This window comes from Hyaena hyaena, unplaced genomic scaffold (genome assembly GCF_003009895.1).
Source record: "Hyaena hyaena isolate Hyena2069 unplaced genomic scaffold, ASM300989v1 scaffold_603, whole genome shotgun sequence".
Classification (NCBI taxonomy): Eukaryota; Metazoa; Chordata; class Mammalia; order Carnivora; family Hyaenidae; genus Hyaena; species Hyaena hyaena.
In genome coordinates, this window is record NW_024081235.1 from 1,181,193 (window position 1) to 1,200,810 (window position 19,618).

At 49.2% G+C, this 19,618-nt stretch overlaps 1 protein-coding gene across 1 annotated transcript; it reads left to right on the top strand.

The window, feature by feature from the left end:
* Window positions 1-1,657: 1,657 nt before the first annotated feature.
* On the top strand, window positions 1,658-19,108 carry MPC1 (mitochondrial pyruvate carrier 1). The gene is made up of 5 exons (XM_039257133.1): window positions 1,658-1,859; window positions 15,516-15,519; window positions 17,456-17,552; window positions 18,113-18,245; window positions 18,612-19,108. Exons 1-5 carry the CDS (start codon window positions 1,789-1,791, stop codon window positions 18,634-18,636), a joined length of 330 nt encoding a protein of 109 aa, XP_039113064.1. The 5' UTR covers window positions 1,658-1,788; the 3' UTR covers window positions 18,637-19,108.
* The last annotated feature ends 510 nt before the right edge of the window (window positions 19,109-19,618 follow it).

Sequence of the window (19,618 nt, forward strand, 5' to 3'; positions counted from 1 at the left end):
ACGTGACTCTGCCTGGGCCCCCAGTTTTCTTTTCAAGGCTAATAATAACAGTACTATTAATAATCAAGCCCCCCTTGTTTCTTCTCAGCTCATTCATCCGTGCCTCCACCTTGAAGCACCACGTGAACATAACCCACCTTCCCGTGTTATTCTGGGACCACAGTGTTGCCTATTCAGACGACTTTCAAATAAGATCAAGGTCAGGTGTGACCCAGGGCGATCTGGAACAGAAAATGAATCTTAATCAGTCAAAGCCTTGCTATTTACTTCTCAGAGGCATTTCTTTTCTTTAAAAAAAAATAAATACATAATTTTTTTTGAGAGAGAGTGGGGGAGGGGCATAGAGCGAGGGAGAAAGAATCCCAAGCAGGCTCCGCACTCTGTCAGCACAGTGCCTGATGCGGGGCTCAATCTCACCAACCTGACACCATGACCTGAGCTGAAATCAAGAGTCAGAGGCTTAAATGACCAAACCACCAAGCGCCCCTAATGTTATTTACTTTGGATAGCATGTTTATCCTACAAATTTCAATAGGAATAAAAAATATACAGTGAAAAGGTAGTTTCCCTCCAGCCCTCTGCACTTAGACATCTTTTGAGGCAGCCCCTGCGAACGTGTCCCTTTTCTCTTTGGAAACAAATGTATAGATTTTTCTCTGTCCCTATGCACAGAAGTGTCCCTAAGCACACTTCACACACGATTCTGCGCCTTGGTTTTTCTTAAAACAGTTCAGAGATCTTTCCACACCGGCATATGGGGAGCACCCTCCTCTTTCAAGCTGCTGTACACTGTTCAGTGGAATGGATGCAGCGTGATTTCACTCTCCCTGTGGGTGGACACACTAAAAATAATACTGTTCATCTGAAATTGCACAAGCGTGCCTGTCGGGGCGGGGGGGGACCGCTGGGGCGGGGCTGGCAGGGTCAAAGTGCGTGTCCACGGCCCATGTCAATCCACCCCGCCCACCGCCCACCGCCCACCGCAGTGTTTACATGCAATTTAGTCAGGCTCCTGCCAGGACCGGCCCGCCGCCCCCGTGCCCTGCACCTTCCCCAAAGGCGCGGCGAGGGCCGACGGTCCTCATCTGGGGCCCTTCCAGAAGATTTTAAAGACCGCGGCGCCTGGATGGCCCAGCGGGTTAGGCAATCCGTTTCGGCTCAGGCCACGTTGTCACGTCCGTGAATTCTCGCCCCGCATCAGGCTCTCCGCGGCTCGCAGCACAGGCAGCACAGCCGCTTTGGATCGTCGGCCTCCACAGCTCTCTCCACCCCTCCCCCGCCTCCCAAACCTCAACGATTAAAAAAGGCGGGGGACAATTAAAAAAGAGACCTAAACAACCGGAGCCTCCTGTCCTGCCTCCCCGACAGGGCGGGCCCCAGCGCACCCCGCGCCGCTGCGGGCCGCCCACGCGGGCCCTCCGGGCGCACCCGGCCCCGCCAAGGTGCCCTTGCCGGGACTCGGGCCAGACGCCCCGGCGGCCGCCACCAGCCCGTCACCTCCGCGCCGGGACTGCGGCAGCCTGGCTGCGCCAGTGCCAGCCAATCCCCGGCCGCCCCCGGGCGTTTTACGGCAGCGCGCCCCAGCCAATCCGCGCCGCCGCCTCCCGCCCCGCGCCCCCCCATAGGCCGAGCGCCGGGCGGCGCGGCGCGGCCGTAAGGCGGAGCCGGCTGTCGTGACGCGGGCCCGCGGGCGGCTGCGGGGTTCCAGCTGTCCGCTGGGCCGGGTGTCATTGCGCTCCGAGGAGCGGCGGCCGGGACACTGCGGGGTGTCTGGCGTCGGGCACGGCCATGGCGGGCGCGCTGGTGCGGAAAGCGGCGGACTATGTCCGGAGCAAGGACTTTCGGGACTACCTCATGAGGTGACGAGGGCCCCGGGCCGGAGCTCCGGAGCCACTGAGGGCTCCCGGGGGTCGGGGTTGACGCCGCCCGGGCCGCGGAGCCCGGGCAGCGGGGCGGGGCCGGCGGGGCACCGGAGGGGCGGGCTCCGGGCAGCGCGAGGCCCGGCCCCCGGCGCGGTTTCCCGGCCGCTGTCGCCTCAGTGCACCTGCCGGGCAGCTGTGCGCGCAGGTGTGGGGCTGGGAGGGGGCAGCGGGAGGCGCAGGGAGAGCGCGCGCGCCCGGGACGCGGGCGCTGCGGCAGGTGCGCGGCAGGTGCGCGGCAGGTGCGCCGATCGCCCCCGCGGGAGGCCCCGCCGGACGTGTGCCGCGTCCCGCTCGCCCTTCCGTCTTCTGGCGGGGAGGACTCTCAGTCTCAGCCGGGAGGGGATTCGAGTCTGAAATACTTTCGTATACGAGTATTCCGGCAGCCGAAGTAGAGCCACGCGTCTCCAAGGACGTACTTGTCCGTATTCGACTTTCCCTTCACTCTTCCTTCCCAGTTACAAAGGGCATTTGCGGGTGCAAGGGCCCAGGACACACTTTCCACAATTGGTTTTCGTCTGGGGTCTTGAGACTCTTGCTTTAACTTCAGAATATTTAGTATAACTTTACAACAGTTGTATTTATTTTTCTTATCGCAACCAGATATGAGAGATTTTTAATTTTTTAAAAGTAGTCTCTACACCCGAGGTGGGGCTCGAACTCACGACTCCTGAGATCAAGAGTTGCAGGTGCTCCCGACTGAGCCGGTCTAGTGCCCCTGAAAGGGTTTTAAATAGTTTATTTAGGGGTATAATTTTTGGTTTTCCTGTGGTGTGATTTTAAAACCTAGGTAGGTGTTGGGCTGTGTTTTGTCTCCTTTTTTTTTGAGAGAGAGAGAGAGCTGGGAAGAGACAATCCCAAGCAGGCTCCAAACTTAGCGAGAAGCCAGACCTGAGGCTCGAACCCACCACCCTGACATCATAACCTGAGCTGAAATCAAGAGTGCCACGTGTAAGGGACAGAGCCATCCAGGCGCCCCTGTTTTTCCCATAGTGAATCGTGTGCTAAGGAGGCGAGGTGATGACCACTGAGGACGAGGGAGCCCTGTAAGCATCCGAAAGGCACAGCATCAAGGCCACTGAACGTTTGCCAGTAGGAAAAGGATTCCTTTTTAAGTCCTGAGCTTCGCAAATACTGTTCAGGTGTAATGGTACAGAGCACCAGGGTGGGAAAAGCAGCTCAGCCTCTCCTGTGATCCAGTAAATTTGGAAACAGGCTTCACTCCTGACTTCCCACATAGGAAGTTCCTGTCCTTAAATAGGACAGTGGTCAGGAAGTCGCATGCCCTGTGCTGTGGACCCGAGTGGTTCACGAGAGGAACGGGTTGGGGCATCTGAGTGGGCAGTACCCAAGGACAAGTCCTCAGTCCCTGCACTCAGGTTTCTCTGGCTTTGAGTGTCGCCTTTTTTGCTACTGTTTTCTGCTATCGGGCCTTCCTAATCGTTGGGTGCAGCAAAGGATCAGCTTGTATGGAGTAATTAAGAATAAAGTGGTTACACCGTATTCATTTTGTAAAAAAAAATACTGATGATTACCCAACGTTCTATCACATAGGAATAGTTTGCTAGATGTATTTTCAGGGCGCCTGGGGGGACTCAGTCCGTTAAGTGTCCGACTTCAGCTCAGGTCATGATCTCAGAGTTTGTGGGTTTGAGCCCTGCGTTGGGCTCTGTGCTGACAGCTCAGAGCCTGGAGCCTGTTTCAGATTCTGTGTCTCCCTCCCTCTCTGACCCTCCCCTGCTCATGCTCTCTCTCTGCCTCTCAAAAATAAATAAACATTGGGGCACCTGGGTGGCTTAGTCGGTTAAGCGTCCAACTTTCGCTTAGGTCATGATCTCGCGGATCGTGGGTTCGAGCCCCGCATCGGGCTCTGTGCTGACTGCCAGCTCAGAGCCTGGAGCCTGTTTCAGAGTCTGTGTCTCCCTCTCTCTCTGACCCTCCCCTGTTCACGCTGTCTATCTCTCTCTCCTAGAAATAAATAAAAATTAAAAAAAAAATAAAATAAACATTAAAATTTTTTAAAATGTATTTTCAAGGAAGTGAGCCCTGCGTTTCTACTTATTTCTATTCTTATTTTTACTCTTTTATATTTCTGTCTTTTTTCCTAGTAGTTAGGTTTCCCGAGCCACACTTTTTAATTGAATACTTTGACACAGCTTAACCTTTCTTCCTCAGATTAACTTCATGTGGTTTAATGTATATATACTTTTTCCAGTGTTACTTCGAGTTAGGCCCTGACTAACTGAGGAAGAGAGTGGTAGCGCCGGAAAGAGTGCTGTCTGCTGGGGCGGCTGATGCAAGGGGGGCTCCTACCCAGCGGGTCCCCAGCAGGTCCAAGCCCAGTGCACCTGTTACCTGACTGTGAAATGGGTTTAATGATTATGCCCTATCTAGTTGGGTTGTTGAGATCATGAAACTGGGTGAGGGATGTGAAAACAAATACTCAGAAACTCAAAATCACCATACAATTTAGATTCTGCTATTGTGCATGTGCGTGTGTGTGTGTGTGTGTGTGTGTGAGAGCAGAAACACCGTATACTCTTACGGAAAAAGTTAACATCGTGTGAGGTGTAAAGCTCCGTGATTCTGACCTGAAATTGCTTCTGTGAACTGACTGGATGGAGCAAGATGCCGGCTGGCCTCGTTTTCCCTGCCGTCGGCAGCGGGGTTTCGTGCCGGCCCAGCGGTGGTGGGTGGTGGAGGGCGCAGAGGGCCCGTATCCGAACTCTCGCCAGGAGATCTGTACTTTAGCCTTTTCTCCTAGAAAGAGAACCTTCTCCGCCTTGAACGTATCAAGGAAAGTTCTCCCTGTGTGTCTCCCAAGCCACCTGCTCGTGGCCCCTGCTGCGCTTTTGCAGATGAGAATGAAGCCCAAGGAAGAAACTTCACTGTGTCTCCCTTCCATCAGCAGCGAGGGGCCGCGTGTTCTCTCCTCCCCAGGAACTTGCTCTACTGACTTTGCTCTGCCTCCAGCCAAACGTCTGGGCGCCTTTTACAGCCTACTGAAGGGAGCTACAGCTCTCAGCTAAAGCTGTTCCAGAGTTTTTTCTAAAGTTTTATTTCGTTTTGAGAGAGAGAAAGTGCGAGAGCCAGCGCGAGTAGGGGAGGGGCAGAGCGAGAAAGGGACAGAGGATCAGAAGCAGGCTCTGTGCTCACAGCAGAGAGCCCGATGCAGGGCTCGAACTCAAGAACTTTGATGTATGACCTGAGCCGAAGTCGGACGCTCAACCAACTGAGCCCCCCAGTCGCCCCGTAGAAATTATTTTAATAAGACAATTGAGTGTTTCAACAAAAATATAAACTCTTATTTCACACAGATTATAAAAATCTGTCAGTCATGTTTTATGAATAAGATTGAAATATCTTTCTTACTAATGTGGATTTCCAAAATACATTTTAAAATGTTCTCCTCCCCCCCCCCCCCCCAAGCAACAGGAGTTAAGGGATAGGCTCCAACCGTAGAGTGTGGACTTTGGTGGGATGTAGAATGGATAAAAATAAAAGGAGTTACCAGGACATTTAAATAGGGTCTTAATACTAAACAACATGAAGTCGTTGCTGACGGCTTTTGTTAGATGGGACTGAGTGATGAGTTTGAACGGTGACTGGACTCCTAGCCCCAGTCATTTTTAGCTGTGTCGTCCTGGACGGTTACTTACGTTTTGTGCTTTGGTAGCTGTTTTAACAATATAGCATCGTGCTTGACAGAAGTGACCCATTTATTCTTTATTGTTAACATGCCATGTTTAGTCCTCTGGGTTCTGATACACTTTTTGGTGCCTTCCATCCCTCCTCTGACTGACTTTTTTTTTTCTTTAAGGTTTTTATTTATTTCTAGGAGAGAGAGAGAGAGACAGACAGCATGAGCAGGGAAGGGTCAGAGAGAGAGGGAGTCACAGACTGAAACAGGCTCCAGGCTCTGAGCTGGCAGTCAGCACAGAGCCCGATGCGGGGCTCGAACCCACGAACCGCGAGATCATGACCCGAGCGAAAGTCAGACGCTTAACCGACTGAGCCACCCAGGCGCCCCTCCTCTGGCTGACTTTCTTACACCAACGAGGATCTTGAGTCAAGGACTTCCTGAATCTGTTATCTTTTTTTTTTTTTTTTTTTTTCAAAGTAATCTCCAAAGTGGGTCTTGAACTCACAACCCTACAATCAAGAGTTGCATGCTCTACTGACTGGAGCCAGCCAGGCACCCCTATCTTTTTTTTTTTTTTCTTTAATTTTCAAAATTACTCTTTCTCGATGGAGTAAAAGAGAGTTGCTCTTTGTTTTCCCTCCCTCGTTCTGACCTCTGAATGGGGCTAAGAATAATGCGTAAGATCGAACACGTGAGGTATGCTGTGTAAGACCTGCGCTTCAACAGTCAAATCAGTGATGGTCTGTGCAGATTTATTCTGGAGATTCACCCCCTTTCCTGAGAGGTGAATGGGTCCGTATATGTAAATGTTTGGATACACGTGCAAAGGATGTTTTCTTAAGTAAAACCTCAATCGTGGAGTGTTTTTAAGTCCGTTAATGTGTCAGCACACTTAAAAAAATTTTTTTAGGGGGCACCTGTGTGGCTCAGTCGGTTGAGCATCTGGCTTTGGCTCAGGTCATGATCTCATGGTTTGTGGGTTCAAGCCCTGCGTCGGGCTCTGTGCTGACAGCTCAGAGCCTGGAGCCTGTCTTTGGATTCCGTGTCTCTCTCTCTCTCTCTCTCTTTCTCTTTCTCTCTCTCTCTGACCCTCCCCTGCTCACAATGTCTCTCTCTTAAAAATAAATTTAAAAAAATTTTTTTAAGGTTTATTTTTGAGAGACAGAGAGACAGAGCGTGAGCAGGGGAGAGAGAGGGAGACACAGGATCCGAAGCAGCTCCAGGCTCTGAGCTGTCAGCACAGAGCCCAACATGGGGCTCAAACCCTTTACAAGCCGTGAGATCATGCCCTGAGCTGCAGTCGGACTTTCAACCAACTCAGCCCCCAGGTGCCCCAAAAACATGATTTTTAATTGTTTCCCAATATTCTCTCCTATGGAAACACAGGGTTTTTTGATACATCAATTTTTGATTTTTTTAAAAATGTTTTATTTATTTCTGAGAGAGAGACAGCATGAGCAGGGAGGGTCAGAGAGAGAAGGAGACACAGAATCTGAAACAGGCTCCAGGCTCCGAGCTGTCAGCACAGAGCCCGACGCGGGGCTCGAACCGATGAACCGTGAGATCATGCCCTGAGCCGAAGTCGGACGCTTCACCGACTGAGCCCCCGAGGTGCCCCGTGTTAGCGCACTTACGAATCTGAAGTCAGCTGTTTGGATGCTCTCTAATGGTTACCCCATTCTGATTTTAACGTGGACGTGCTCCTGCTCACTACCCCGGCGAGACGTTGCAGTGAAGCCGCAGGGGCTCCCTCCTCCCAAGGACAGACTGTCCGCGCGAGCGTGGACCTTAGGGACCCAAGAGCCCAGCACCTCACTGGCCGCGTGAGAAATGGTCTCTAGACCAGACCCGAGGACCTCTGGACCCCGGGCGTGTGGAGCCGCGGCAGGAAGTTAGGGTTAGAGGCGGGTAGTGCTGCCCAGGCAGGGTTTCAGGAAGGGCTGAGCTGCCAGGTACCTTTGCGTGTCTCGGCTGCGCCGCCTCCACAGCTGCCCGGCGCCTGCTTTCCCTGCCACCGACTTCGTGAGGCTGCGGGTCTGAGGCTGGCGGGCCACCGGTGCCTTCAGGCCCGCACAGTCCCGCCCCCCGGCGTCCTTCCTGTCGGCCGGGCTCGTCTAGGCCAGCTGCAGGTGGCCGAGTAGCACACTTCCTAATTGTTACAACTGCCTCAATTTAACTTGAATTTGAAAATCTGCTAAAACCTGGTGGCCGTAAATACGTGCAGATGAACACTTCCAGCCCCCGCGAGATCTGTGACTTCGAGCATCTCAGACTCTGCCCGCACATTACGTCGTGGGGTAGATAGACTGTGCCTGGCTGCCGGCCGGGCCGTTGCGGCCAGCTCAGCACGTTTCCGGTTGCCCAGACCGGCCGGGCTCGCCGTCCGCGAATTTAGGAAAATATCTCAGATTGGCAGTGTCCACGAGACACCATGAAAGTTAAAATGAGGGGCGCCTGGGTGGCTTAGTCAGTCAAGCGTCCGACTTTAGCTTAGGTCATGATCTCGCGGTTCGTGGGTTCGAGCCCCGCGTCGGGCTCTGTGCTGACTGCCAGCTCAGAGCCTGAAGCCTGTTTCAGTCTGTGACTCCCTCTCTCTCTGACCCTCCCTTGCTCACGCTGTCTCTCTCTCTCTCTCTTTCTCCCCTAGAAATAAATAAAACATTTAAAAAAAAAAAAAAGAAAGAAAAAAGAAAGTTAAAATGAGCTTAGGAGAAACCAACCCACTAGTCACTTCCAAATTAAGGGAAAAGACAGGATAAGGTTTGGTTTGGTTTGGTTTCATCCTTCATCACCACCATCATCCTCAGCCAGGAAGGTCGAGTTTCTCCCTGAGAGTTCAAGGTCATAAGAACACAAGAAAACCCTTTTACTTTTCTTTTTTTTAACCTTCACGGATATAAGCACAGCCTACCAAATAAAGGGAAAATCAAAGGTATTTTCTACACAGTTTTATATTACTCTCCCCAAATTAAAGTTTGCGTGATGCTTATGTACGTTTAGAACATTCTTTAGAATGTTCTTTAGAACAGGTACTCATACACACTAGGAAGGGGTTTTTTTATAAATGTAATTTTTTTTAATGTTTTTATTTCTAGGAGAGAGAGAGAGAGAGACAGCGTGAGCAGGGGAGGGTCAGAGAGAGGGGTCACAGACTGAAACAGGCTCCAGGCTCTGAGCTGGCAGTCAGCACAGAGCCCGACGCGGGGCTCGAACCCACGAACCACGAGATCATGATCCAAGCGAAAGTCGGACGCTTAACCGACTAAGCCACCCAGGCGCCCCGGAAGGGGTTTTTTTAAATTAGCTTGGCTCTGCGGGAATGTGCATCTCAGGACTGTGGGCGGTTCCTGCCCTGGGCAACTGACACGGAGATCAGGGGTGTTCTTTGTGGGTTTCTGTGTTTACCAGAGTTGTTTAGAAGGACTGTGTTCTCTGATTGTTTTACCATCATTAAATGGCTATTTATTATGGTTTTTTAAGAATTTTTACTCAGCTTATTTAAACACAAAAACAAAGCAGCTCACTCATTTCTCACATCCGCCATCTCTTGCCTCTGACAACCACCAGCCCGTTCTCTGTGTCTGTGAGCTTGTGTGTGTCATGTGTGTGTGTGTAAGATTGTACACATCAGAGGTCATGCAGTATTTATCTTTCTCTGACTTATTTCACTGAGCATCACGCCCGTGAGCTCCATCCGTGTAGTAGCAGGTGGTAAAATTTCGTTCATTTTTATGGTTAAGTAAAATCCCGTTACGTGTGTTACTACAATTCATGCTTCCACCCGGGGACACGTAGGTAGTTTCCATGTCTTGGCTGTTGCAAATCATGCTGTAATGAACACAGGGCTGTATATGTCTTTTCAAACTAGTGTTTTTGTTTTCTTCAGATACCCAGAAGTGGAATTGCTAGATCATATCTAATTCAGTTATAATTTTTTATTTAAATTTTTTAATTTTTTGAGGGACTTCCATACTGTTTTCCATGGTGGCCACACCAGTATACATTCTGCACATCTTTCCCAACACTTATATTTTATATTTTTGATGATACCATTCTGATAGGTGTGAGGTGAACCCTCGTGGTGGTTTTGATTTGCATGTCCCTGATGATGAGTGATGTGTAGCATCTTTTCATGTACCTAGTGGCCGTCCGTATGTCTTTTTTTTTTTTTAAATGGCTATTCAGATTTTCTGCCCATTTTTTAATCATACTGGTTTTTTTCTGCTGTCGAGTTTTATGAGTTATTTTTATATTTTGAATATTAACCCTTTATTACATGATTTGCAAATCTTTTCTCCCATTCAGTATGTTGCTTTTTCACTTTACTGATGGTTTCTTTTACTTCGCAGAAGCTTTTCAGTGTGATGTACTCCCATTTATGTTTGCTTTTGCTGTCAAATGCAGAAAACCCTTGCCAAGATCAGTGTCAAGGAGCTTACCGCCTTTGTTTTCTTCTAGGAGTTTTATGGTTTCATGTCTTAAACATGTGAGTTTGGACTCTATTTTAAGATAATGGTCCAGTTTCATTCTTTTTCATGTGGCTGACTTTTCCCAGCAGCACTTATGGAAGAGACTGTCTTTTCCCCGTTGTGTATTCTTGGCTCCTTTGCCATAAATTGACCATATATGTGTGGGTTCCTTTCTAGGCTCTGTTCTGTTCCATTGATCTGTATGCATGTTTCTATGCCAATACCATACTGTTTTAACTACTACATTTTTGTAAAATAGTTTGGAATCAGGGAGCGTGATGCCTCCAGCTTTGTTCTTTTTCCAGATTGCTTCGCCTGTTTGAGGTCTTTTGTGGTTACATACTAATTTTAGGATTGTTCTATTTCTGTGAAAAATACCACTGGCATTTTGATAGGGAGTTCATTGAGTCTGTAGGTTGCTTTGGGTACAGAGACATTTTAACAACACTAGTTCCTTCGATCCTTGAGCTTCATGGGATAGCTTTCCACTTATTTGTGTCTTCTTCGGTTTCTGTCATTAACATCTTGTGGTTTTCAACATACAGGTCTTTCACTTGATTAGATTTATTCTTAGGGATTTTATTATTTTTATTTTATTTTTTTAGGTTTATGTATTTATTTTGAGAGAGACAGAGACAGTGTGAGTTGGGGAGGGGGAGAGAGAGGGGGAGACAGAGAATCCAGAGCAGGCTCCACACTGCCAGCACAGAGCCCGACCCAGGGCTTGAGCTTATGAAACCGTGAGATTGTGACCTGAGCCAAAACCAAGAGTCCAGTGCTCAACTGACTGAGCCCCCAAGGCACCCCAAGATTTTTAAGTAATCTCTACACTGAACATAAGGCTTGAACTCCCTACCCCGAGACCGAGAATCACGTGCTCCGTCGGCTGAGCCAGCCACATGCCCTGATGCTAATATCTTCTTGAGGATTTTTGCTTCTGTGTTCATCAGAGATGCTGGCCTGTAATTTCCTTTTTGGTATGGCGTCCTTGTTTGGTTTTGGTATCAGGGCCGTGCTGGCCTTGTAAAATGTTTTTGTCAGAGTTCTACCGTCTTCTATACTTGGAAAGTGTCTGAGAAGGACTCGTATTAATCCTTTGACTATTTGGTAGAATTCACTGGTGAAGCTGTCCGGTCATGGATTTCTGTTGGTCGGATGTTTTCGATTACTGATTCAGTCTCCTGCCTGTGATCAGCCTGTTCAGATCTTCTGTTTCCTCACTCAGTCTTGGTAGGTCGTACATTTCTAGAAGTTTATCTGTGTTTCCAGGTTGTCCGGTTTGCTGGGGTGTGATCGTTCCGCTGGCCTAGCCTGGTCCTTGTGTTTATGTGGTGCCGTTGTAAGCGTCCCTTTCGTTCCTGGTTGTGAGTTCTGTATTCTTTTTTTTTGGTGAGTCTAACTGCAGGCTTGTCAGTTTTGTTCACCTTCTCGGAGAACCGGCTCTTAGCTTTATTGGTCTTTTCTGTTGTCTTCTTTGGTCCCAATCCCATTTATTTCTGCTTAATCTTTGTTATTTCCTTCCGGTGACTTTGGGCTTCTTTCGTTCTTTTTTTTTTTTTTTTTTTAAATTTTTTTTATTTATTATTTCTAGGAGAGAGAGAGAGAGAGACAGCGTGAGCAGGGGAGGGTCAGAGAGAGGGAGTCACAGACTGAAACAGCCTCCAGGCTCCGAGCTGGCAGTCAGCACAGAGCCCGACGCGGGGCTCGAACCCACGAACCGCGAGATCATGACCCAAGCGAAAGTCGGACGCTTGACCGACTAAGCCACCCAGGCGCCCGGCTTCTTTCGTTCTTAATTAGTTCCTTGAAGTAAATGACAGGTTGTTTGAGACTTAAAAAAAATTTTTTTAATGTTTATTTATTTTGAGAAAGCGTGCACATGCACAAATGGGGGCGGGGCAGAGAGAGAGGAGAGAGAGGTTCCCAAGCAGCCCCCATGCTGTCAGCACAGAGCCCGACGCGGGGCTCAGTCTCAGGACCTGTGAGATCATGACCTCAGCCAGAATCAAGAGCTGGACTCTCAACCAACTGAGCTGCCCAGCCGCCCCTCCGTAGCCTGTTTGAGCTCCACATTTGTGAGTTTTGCAGTTTTCTTCATGTAATTAGTTTCTAGTTCCATATCACTATGGTTGTAAAAGATGCTTGATTTCAGTCCTAAATTTATTAAGACTCGCTTTGTGGCCTGAAATACGTCTTTCTTGAAAAATGTTCATGTGAACTTAAGAACAGTATGTATTCAAGGGGCACCTGGGTGGCTCAGTCGGGTAAGCTCCAGCTCTTGGTTTTGGCTAAGGTCGTGATCTCGTGGTTTGTGGGATCGAGTCCCGCTTTGGGCTTTGTGCTGGCAGTGCAGAGCCTGCTTAGGATTCTGTCTCCCTCTCTCTCTGCCCTTACCCCACTCACTCTGTCTCTGTCTCTCTCCAAATAAATAAATAAACTTAAAAAAAAAAAAAAGAACAATATGTATTCTGTTGCTTTTGGATGAAGTGTTATTTATGTGTATCTGTTAAATCTGTCTGGTCTGACGTGTTTAAGGCCGATGTTGCCCAGTCAGTTTTATCTGGATGATTTATCCACTGATGTAAGTGGAGTATTAAAGTCCCTACTGTGATTAAATTGATGCCTTTTTCCCTTTTTAGGTATGTTAATGATTTGCTTTATATATTTAGGTGTGCCTGTGTTGGGTGCATAAGTATTTACAAATGTCCCCTTGTTGGATTAACCCCATTATCGTTACCTGAAACCCTTCTTTTGTCTCTTACTAACAGCCTTTGTTTTAAAGTCTCCTTTGTCTGATACAGATAGAGGTAAGTGTAGCTTTGTTCTGGTTCCTGTTTGCACGGAGTCTTCTTCTGCCCTTTCATTTTAGTTTGTGCGTCTTTACGTCAAAAGTGTGTCTGTTCTAGACGGCACGTGGGTCAGTCTTGGTCTTGCTTTTTTATTTTAATCCGACCATTCTTTTGATTGAAGAATTTATCAGTCTATTTACATTTCTTTATTAAATGTTTGTGTATGTTTGAGAGAAATCGATCATGAGTGGGGGAGGGGCAGAGAGAGAGGGAGACAGAGAATCCCAAGCAGGCCCGTCCGTACTGTCAGCGCAGAGCCTGACTTGAACGCACAGACAGTGAGATCATGACTGGAGCGGAAATCAAGAGCTGGACACTGAACTGACCGAGCCACCCAGGGGCCCCAGCACATTTACATTTAAAGTGGTTGTTGCTGGGCATCTGCTCTTTGCCACTGATCACTTCCTGGATGTGTTTGCAGTCATGTTCTTCTCTTGCTCTCTCCCTCTGTGCTGTGATGACCATTATCTTTTGTTATTTACTGTGAGGTTTTGCTCTCTGGTTACCATGTGGCTGACATGTAATGACTTGTATCTGTAACAGTCTTCAGCTGACAGCAACTTTAAAGTATGATTTACATTCTAAAACTCAACACCCCCCCCTTATTTTATGTTTTTGATGTTATTATTTTGCATCTTTTGTCTGTTCCTTAACTAATTACTGTAATCATTGTTATTTTTACTACTTTTGGTTTTTGACCTTCATATTAGCTTTATAGGTAACTAATCCACTTACCTTCACTATATATTTACTTTTCCAGAGAAATTCTTTTATGTGTGTTCTTGTTACTAATTAACTCCATTTCTAGGTGATGGTGATGAACTCTGTTAGCTATTGCTTGTCTGGAAAATTCTTTACCTCTCCTTCAATTCTGAATGATAATTTTGCTGGGTAGAGTATTCTTGGTTGGAAGATCAGCATTTCTTGGTGATCATTTTCATGCTGTAAAATAGGGTAGAATTTGAGCTATTGTAGAATTCAACAAGAGTCCTGAATTGAGAAGTAAATTATCTGCAAGTTGACATTTTACGTTTTAAAGAGTATAACTTTTAAAGTATTTTTGTGAGAAAAAAATGTGCCACTGGCAATTTATAGCTAATTAAATAATAGTTCTTAGTTCGGATCCTGAACAAAGATACTTTAAGAAGAGTGACACTGGGAGCGCCTGGGGGCTCAGTTGGTTGAGCGTCCGACTTCGGCTCAGGTCATGATCTCACGGTTCGTGGGTTTGAGCCCCATGTCGGGCTCTGTGCTGACAGCTCAGAGCCTGGAGCCTATTTCAGATTCTGTGTCTCTCTCTCTCTAACCCTCCCCTGCTCATGCTGTCTCTATCTCTCAGAATTAAATAAAACATTTTTAAAAATTAAAAAAAAAAGTGATGCTGTAGGTGACCGCAGTCCATAATCTAGATATTGCTGTCACTCTGGTAAGGGGATCAGCCCTTTCTGCCACAGAGCTCTGTGTTCAGTTTGAGCTTCCTGTGAAATACGGTCTTGGTCACATCATTTGTTACCATAGTTGAAACATAATTTGTCAAACAATTCACTTAACACTGAAAGGCTTTTTCTTGTCTTGTATTTCATAGTAGAACCTTTTGAAGAATCTTATTAGCACCATCAACACATATTTTCACACTGGAAATTAGAACCTTCCTGACCTCTAGATCAGAACAGTTAAAGAGCCGTTTGGATGTGAGTGTGTTTATAAAGGCTTTTATCATTTCATTTCATAAACTCTTCCAGTAGATACACTATAAGATTTTGCCACACAGAACAGTAAAGCTATATTCTTAAAAGAATTGCCATTTCACAACCAAAAGTGATTCATTATAAAACTTTTGATGTAATTTTAAATGGTACCGAGTTTAACATTCAGAAAAACAATTCACTTGACAGTTTCTGCCATCCATTCATTGAACAAAGACGTTTTGAATGTGTGGTAAGTGCTGGGCACTGTGTGAGGTGCCAGAGCTGTGAAATGAACAAGCTGTGAAGTCACTTGTCTGTTTCTGGGGGCTTTCCCTCTGGCTACAACCTGTTAGTAATGGCCAGCTCCCATTGGGGGAGTTGCGCGGCCCCGCGTTCCTGTCCCCTGTCCTTTCCAGAGAGACGCCCCCGTTGGGCCTGTGCTGTCCGGCGTGACAGCCGTGTGCACTTCCAGCGTGGCCAGTCCGAACGAGATGTGCCTGCCTGCCTGCACACCCCATCCCCAGGAGCCTAGCACAGAGTAAGGGCGTAAAATAGCACATTAATATGTTCCTGTTGATGACACGTTCAAATTAAAATACTTCAGATACATTAGAACACACTTAATAAAATTAACTTGCTTTGTTTTACTTTTGTTAATGTGGCTTCTTGAAATTTCAAAATAACACATGTGGCTCCTATTAGCCATTTGCATCGTATTTCTAGCGGGCGGCTTCGCTCCAAGCCTTACGTGCGTTTTCATGAAATGGAAGTCAGAGCTGTTCCTCGCAACGTCCCCACATCTTCTCAGGGAGGACGGACTGTGCGTTGGTCCCCTGAGCGCCAGGCGGAAGTGGCCTGGAAGCACGGAAATCTTTCCAAGCAGCTGATCTCTCTTTTTTTTTTTTCCATGTCTCTCATCTGCACCTTGGTGACGCCTCACAAAACAGCACGGTAAGAAAATCGTTCTACCTTGTTCCAGGCTTTTGCAGACTTTGTGCATTAACAGTTACAGGAGGCAGGTGGCTGTCCCCAGGGTGTCCTGTCCACTCTGGGCGCTCACCCCTGGCTGGGCCGGTGCCCCCGCTGCTGAGCTGATGGTCTGTGGACCAGACGCGTGTTTCGCAGGGAAGTGACAGCCAGAGGCGTGTACTAGGGAAAGGTGCATGTTGACTTTCCAAGGTTAGATCTTGTGGTGAGGAAGGATCGGAAGTGTTTTTACCTTTCATGTTCTTTTTAAGAAGCAGTGTTCATAATCAGATGTGAAGACAGCCCTCGGTTTGCAGTGCTCCCCCAGAATCCGTAATCCTGTCATTTGCGCAGACCCTGCAGGCTACTGGGGGTCCGATCTGTGCTCTTGCTCCTTGGCCCCGGCCGTGAGGGAGGACACCGTAGCCCTGGGTGGGGGGCGGGGAGCCCCTCTTAGTAAACTCTGCAGGCCCTGTTCAGCCCGGAGTCTGTGCAGCAAAGTAGATACGGGGCCACCGCGCAGAGCAGGGCTGTGGAGGGAGGTTAAATAGAAACAGCTAAAAGCAGACCAAGTGGAGAAAGGCCTGGTCAAGACGGGAGGAGAGGAAGACACTGCGGTGATGGCTGGGAAATGAGGGGACTCCCAGGGACAGGACAGCTGGGGGAGGAAGGAAGCCGGCGACGGAAGGCTGGGGACCCTCCCTCACCAGCCGCCTGGAAGGCAGGAGAGAGAAGGGGCAGCGGCCGCCCGTCATCCGGGTACAGGAAGTTCAGGTTCCAGCGGCGTGTGTCTCCCCCACATAACATCCAGTCTAATGACAAGAGGTCTCATTGGCCGCCCCAGAACCTCTGAGGTTGTTCACACGCGCCGTGTCTCATTCGCGGGGTCCTGGCTCAGCGGTAGGCTGTTGGCGTCCCTGCCCTGTAGGAGCCCTGACGCGTCCCCCGTTTCAGGCCACGTCCCTGTACACGTGCGAAGTAAGCACTTCAGAATATACTCTCCTGTCACGCCAGGTGCCCTTCCCCTTATTGCTCTAGGACTTCCCCCCCCCCCCCCCCCCGCTTGTGGGATCTGGGACTCCCACGACTCCTGGTCAGTGGCAGAGGGGACTCAGCGTCCGGATTTATCTCAAATGCTCTGGCCGGCAGCGGTGGATGGGTCGCTGTTTAATATTCTGAAAACTAAGAAGGGTGTTTAGCCAACGATGTGGGGTTTCGTATTTTAAAGTATTGAAACCTGTGCATTAAAACACTTTTTAACTTAATAGAAAAGCCACTTTTATTAAGTCGGGCGCTGCTGCTGTTAAACACGGGTGACTTCATCGTGGTTCTGGGGCAGCTGCGGTCACCGCATGGTGGTTTTGCCGTCAGAAGTCGTTTCCAACCTTAACTTCTCTGTATCGGGGGCTCTGAGTGTGGATTTCCAGGCCCTCTGATCTTAATATCGTTCATACGAGCTGAAAAGCAGGTTCTCCCATTTTAAGTTACTTTCTTCAGGAAAAATGTCCAGTTGAGGTCCTGCGTGGCAAGAGATGATGACAGATATCTTAATGGGGGTTTGACGGGGGTCTCGGTAGACGTAAACATTACGTTGCGGAGGATAGCTGTAACGAGGTTTCAGCTGCCGTAAGAGGGAACTGGGTAAGAAGTTAGTCGGGTTTAAAGTTCTCTCAGTAGGGGGGCGGGGGGACAGTCAGGTTCCCTGGTGGGAGCTGGGAGTCGATGGGGACCAGATGCTCTCTGCCTCCGGGCTCGCCTTTGGAGAGCCGCTCAGTGCTGGGCCCACATTTGAACAGCCAGGTGCCCAGATGGTGAGGGGTAAACCTGCGGGCCGGGCACACGGTGGCGACGACCCGTCCCCCCACAGCTCCGTGGCCACGCCTTACCCCCCCCCTTCTCCTCCCTCCTCTCATTTCTGCAGCACTTCTGGGGCCCCGTAGCCAACTGGGGCCTTCCCATTGCTGCCATCAATGACATGAAGAAGTCTCCGGAGATTATCAGTGGGCGGATGACGTTTGGTAAGGACGCGGCTGTGCATGCCTGGGAGGACTTCGGCGGGCAGAGGGCCGCAGCGGATAGGGCTCCCGCGTGTAGGGACATGTAGGGTGGCACAGCATCGGCGGGGTGCCGCTTGTCCACGGGGAGCAGACAGCAGAGCGGTTTTGAAATGTTATCTAGGAGGCGTTAAGGTCCTGTGTGCCTTTCAGATCGACACACAGCCGGAAAACGTGTCCTCTTAAACTTCTGTTTGGAAGAGGTGCCTTTAAGTGTATTTGGAAGCCGCCTCCTTGGCCATGCAGGTGCTGTTGCGGGATTAGGTAGCAGCCCTTTGAGGCGGTCCTGAGGGGACAGAAGGCAGCTCCTAGCGCGCTCCAGCCAGCAGACATGTCCTTGAAATGTTTAATAAGTAAAATGCTGCACAGTAAAGTGGAGGACGGGCTTCCCATCATGGGAGCACGTAAGCAACGGCTTTTACCGTCTGTCACAAGCTTTAGCAGAAGAGATTCTCGTTCTGATTAAGATCAGGCCGCTGGTCCCTGAGCGGGAACTCATCGCTGCGCTCTGATGTCTCTGGCAGCTCTCTGCTGTTACTCCTTGACGTTCATGAGATTCGCTTACAAGGTGCAGCCTCGAAACTGGCTTCTGTTCGCCTGCCACGCCACGAACGAAGTAGCCCAGCTCATTCAGGGAAGTCGCCTTATCAAACACGAGTAAGCACATTCCGATTCACCTGCGTTTGCTTTGAGGAACTGCAGAGAATTCAACTCAAATCCTGAGGCCCTGGGCGGGAGGGGCGGGAGAGTGTGCGCGGAGACCACGTGTTAGCGGCAGGGAACCTGGGTTCTGGGCAGAGATGTGCTGTTGAGAAAGAGAAAATACGCTGCTGAGTTCAGAACAGTGCTTGCAGTGCGGGTTTGCTTATTAAAACGTGCACGTTAACGTGAAGGAGGACGTTACTGTTTCTATAAAACGTCGAGTTCTAATCAGTGTGAAGATGTCGTCTTCAAGGCATCCAGGTCCTTCAAGGCCGGCAGTGACATGTGTTTCTCACCGAGTTTTTCTGTGTTGATTTCCAGGATGACTAAAAAGCCATCGGCGTAACAAGGGAACATGAGAAACCAGCTGTTGGAAGGGAAGCGTGTGAGCCGCCGCCGCGTCCAGGTCCATCCTCAGAACAGGCTTGCCAGGGAACCAGGCCGAATGCTCTTCTTACTAACCAATTCTTCTAGAAATAGCTGAGAGCCCCAGGCCGGCTCTCTGCCGCCTTACACGCACTGACTGTGTTCCCTCTCTGCAGAGTAGCCCCACAGATGCAGTCTAGTGACTCCCGATGGTGGTTTTATTGCAGGAATGTGTACAGCACCTGTTGGAATTTACTTAATGAAAAACTGAAGAGAACACTTGTAATTATTAGCATCTAAGTACTCGGAATTCTTCGCTGTAATGACCATGGGACCCGACAGCTGGCCACATGCTGAAATCTCATTGCCAACATTTAATGAAGTGCATATTTCCATGCAGTGTGTACTAACTGCTGGATCTTAATGGCAATAAATGATTTAAATTTTTGTCATGAGTGTGATTAAGCATCTTGCTGTGTTAAGAAACCACAGAACTAGAATGTTCCTGGACTTTGTGCATAGAGTTGGACTCCTTGAAAATTAGGGAGGTGGCTAATTAGGGGGGATGGCGAGCTGGAGGCTGGTTTCTGGAAGGCCCGAGCGGTCGCTCGGAATGCGCCCTTTCCTCCGGGCGATGTTAGGAGGTGCACCCAGAGGTGGCACCTGGCGAGGCCCTGCGGTAGCTGATGTCAGAGCCGCGCCATGTCCCTGAGAGCCGCCGGGTGACAGCCCCGCATGGGACAGGCGCGTGTCCCCAGCTCCAGGGAGGCAGCCCGGGAGGCCGCGGCGCTGACCTGTCCGCTACACCGTGCGGTGGACTCCATGGGTGGCGGCGCCGCTTCCTGCTGCCTGTGGCTGGCACGTGTGTCTGAGTCATTTCTCCGCTGTCACTTTCTTTTCTTTAAAGGCGCTAGACCGTTGACAAAGCGTTTTCACCTGAGTTCTCTCTTGAGAGCTGCACA

Excerpts from the sequence above, each read along its gene's own strand:
- MPC1 (XM_039257133.1), top strand. The coding sequence starts at position 1,789 with ATGGCGGGCGCGCTGGTGCGGAAAGCGGCGGACTATGTCCGGAGCAAG. Across the intron at positions 17,553-18,112 it reads CAGTGGGCGGATGACGTTTG|CTCTCTGCTGTTACTCCTTG; the intron begins GTAAGGACGCGG and ends TGTCTCTGGCAG. Across the intron at positions 18,246-18,611 it reads AGTCGCCTTATCAAACACGA|GATGACTAAAAAGCCATCGG; the intron begins GTAAGCACATTC and ends GTTGATTTCCAG.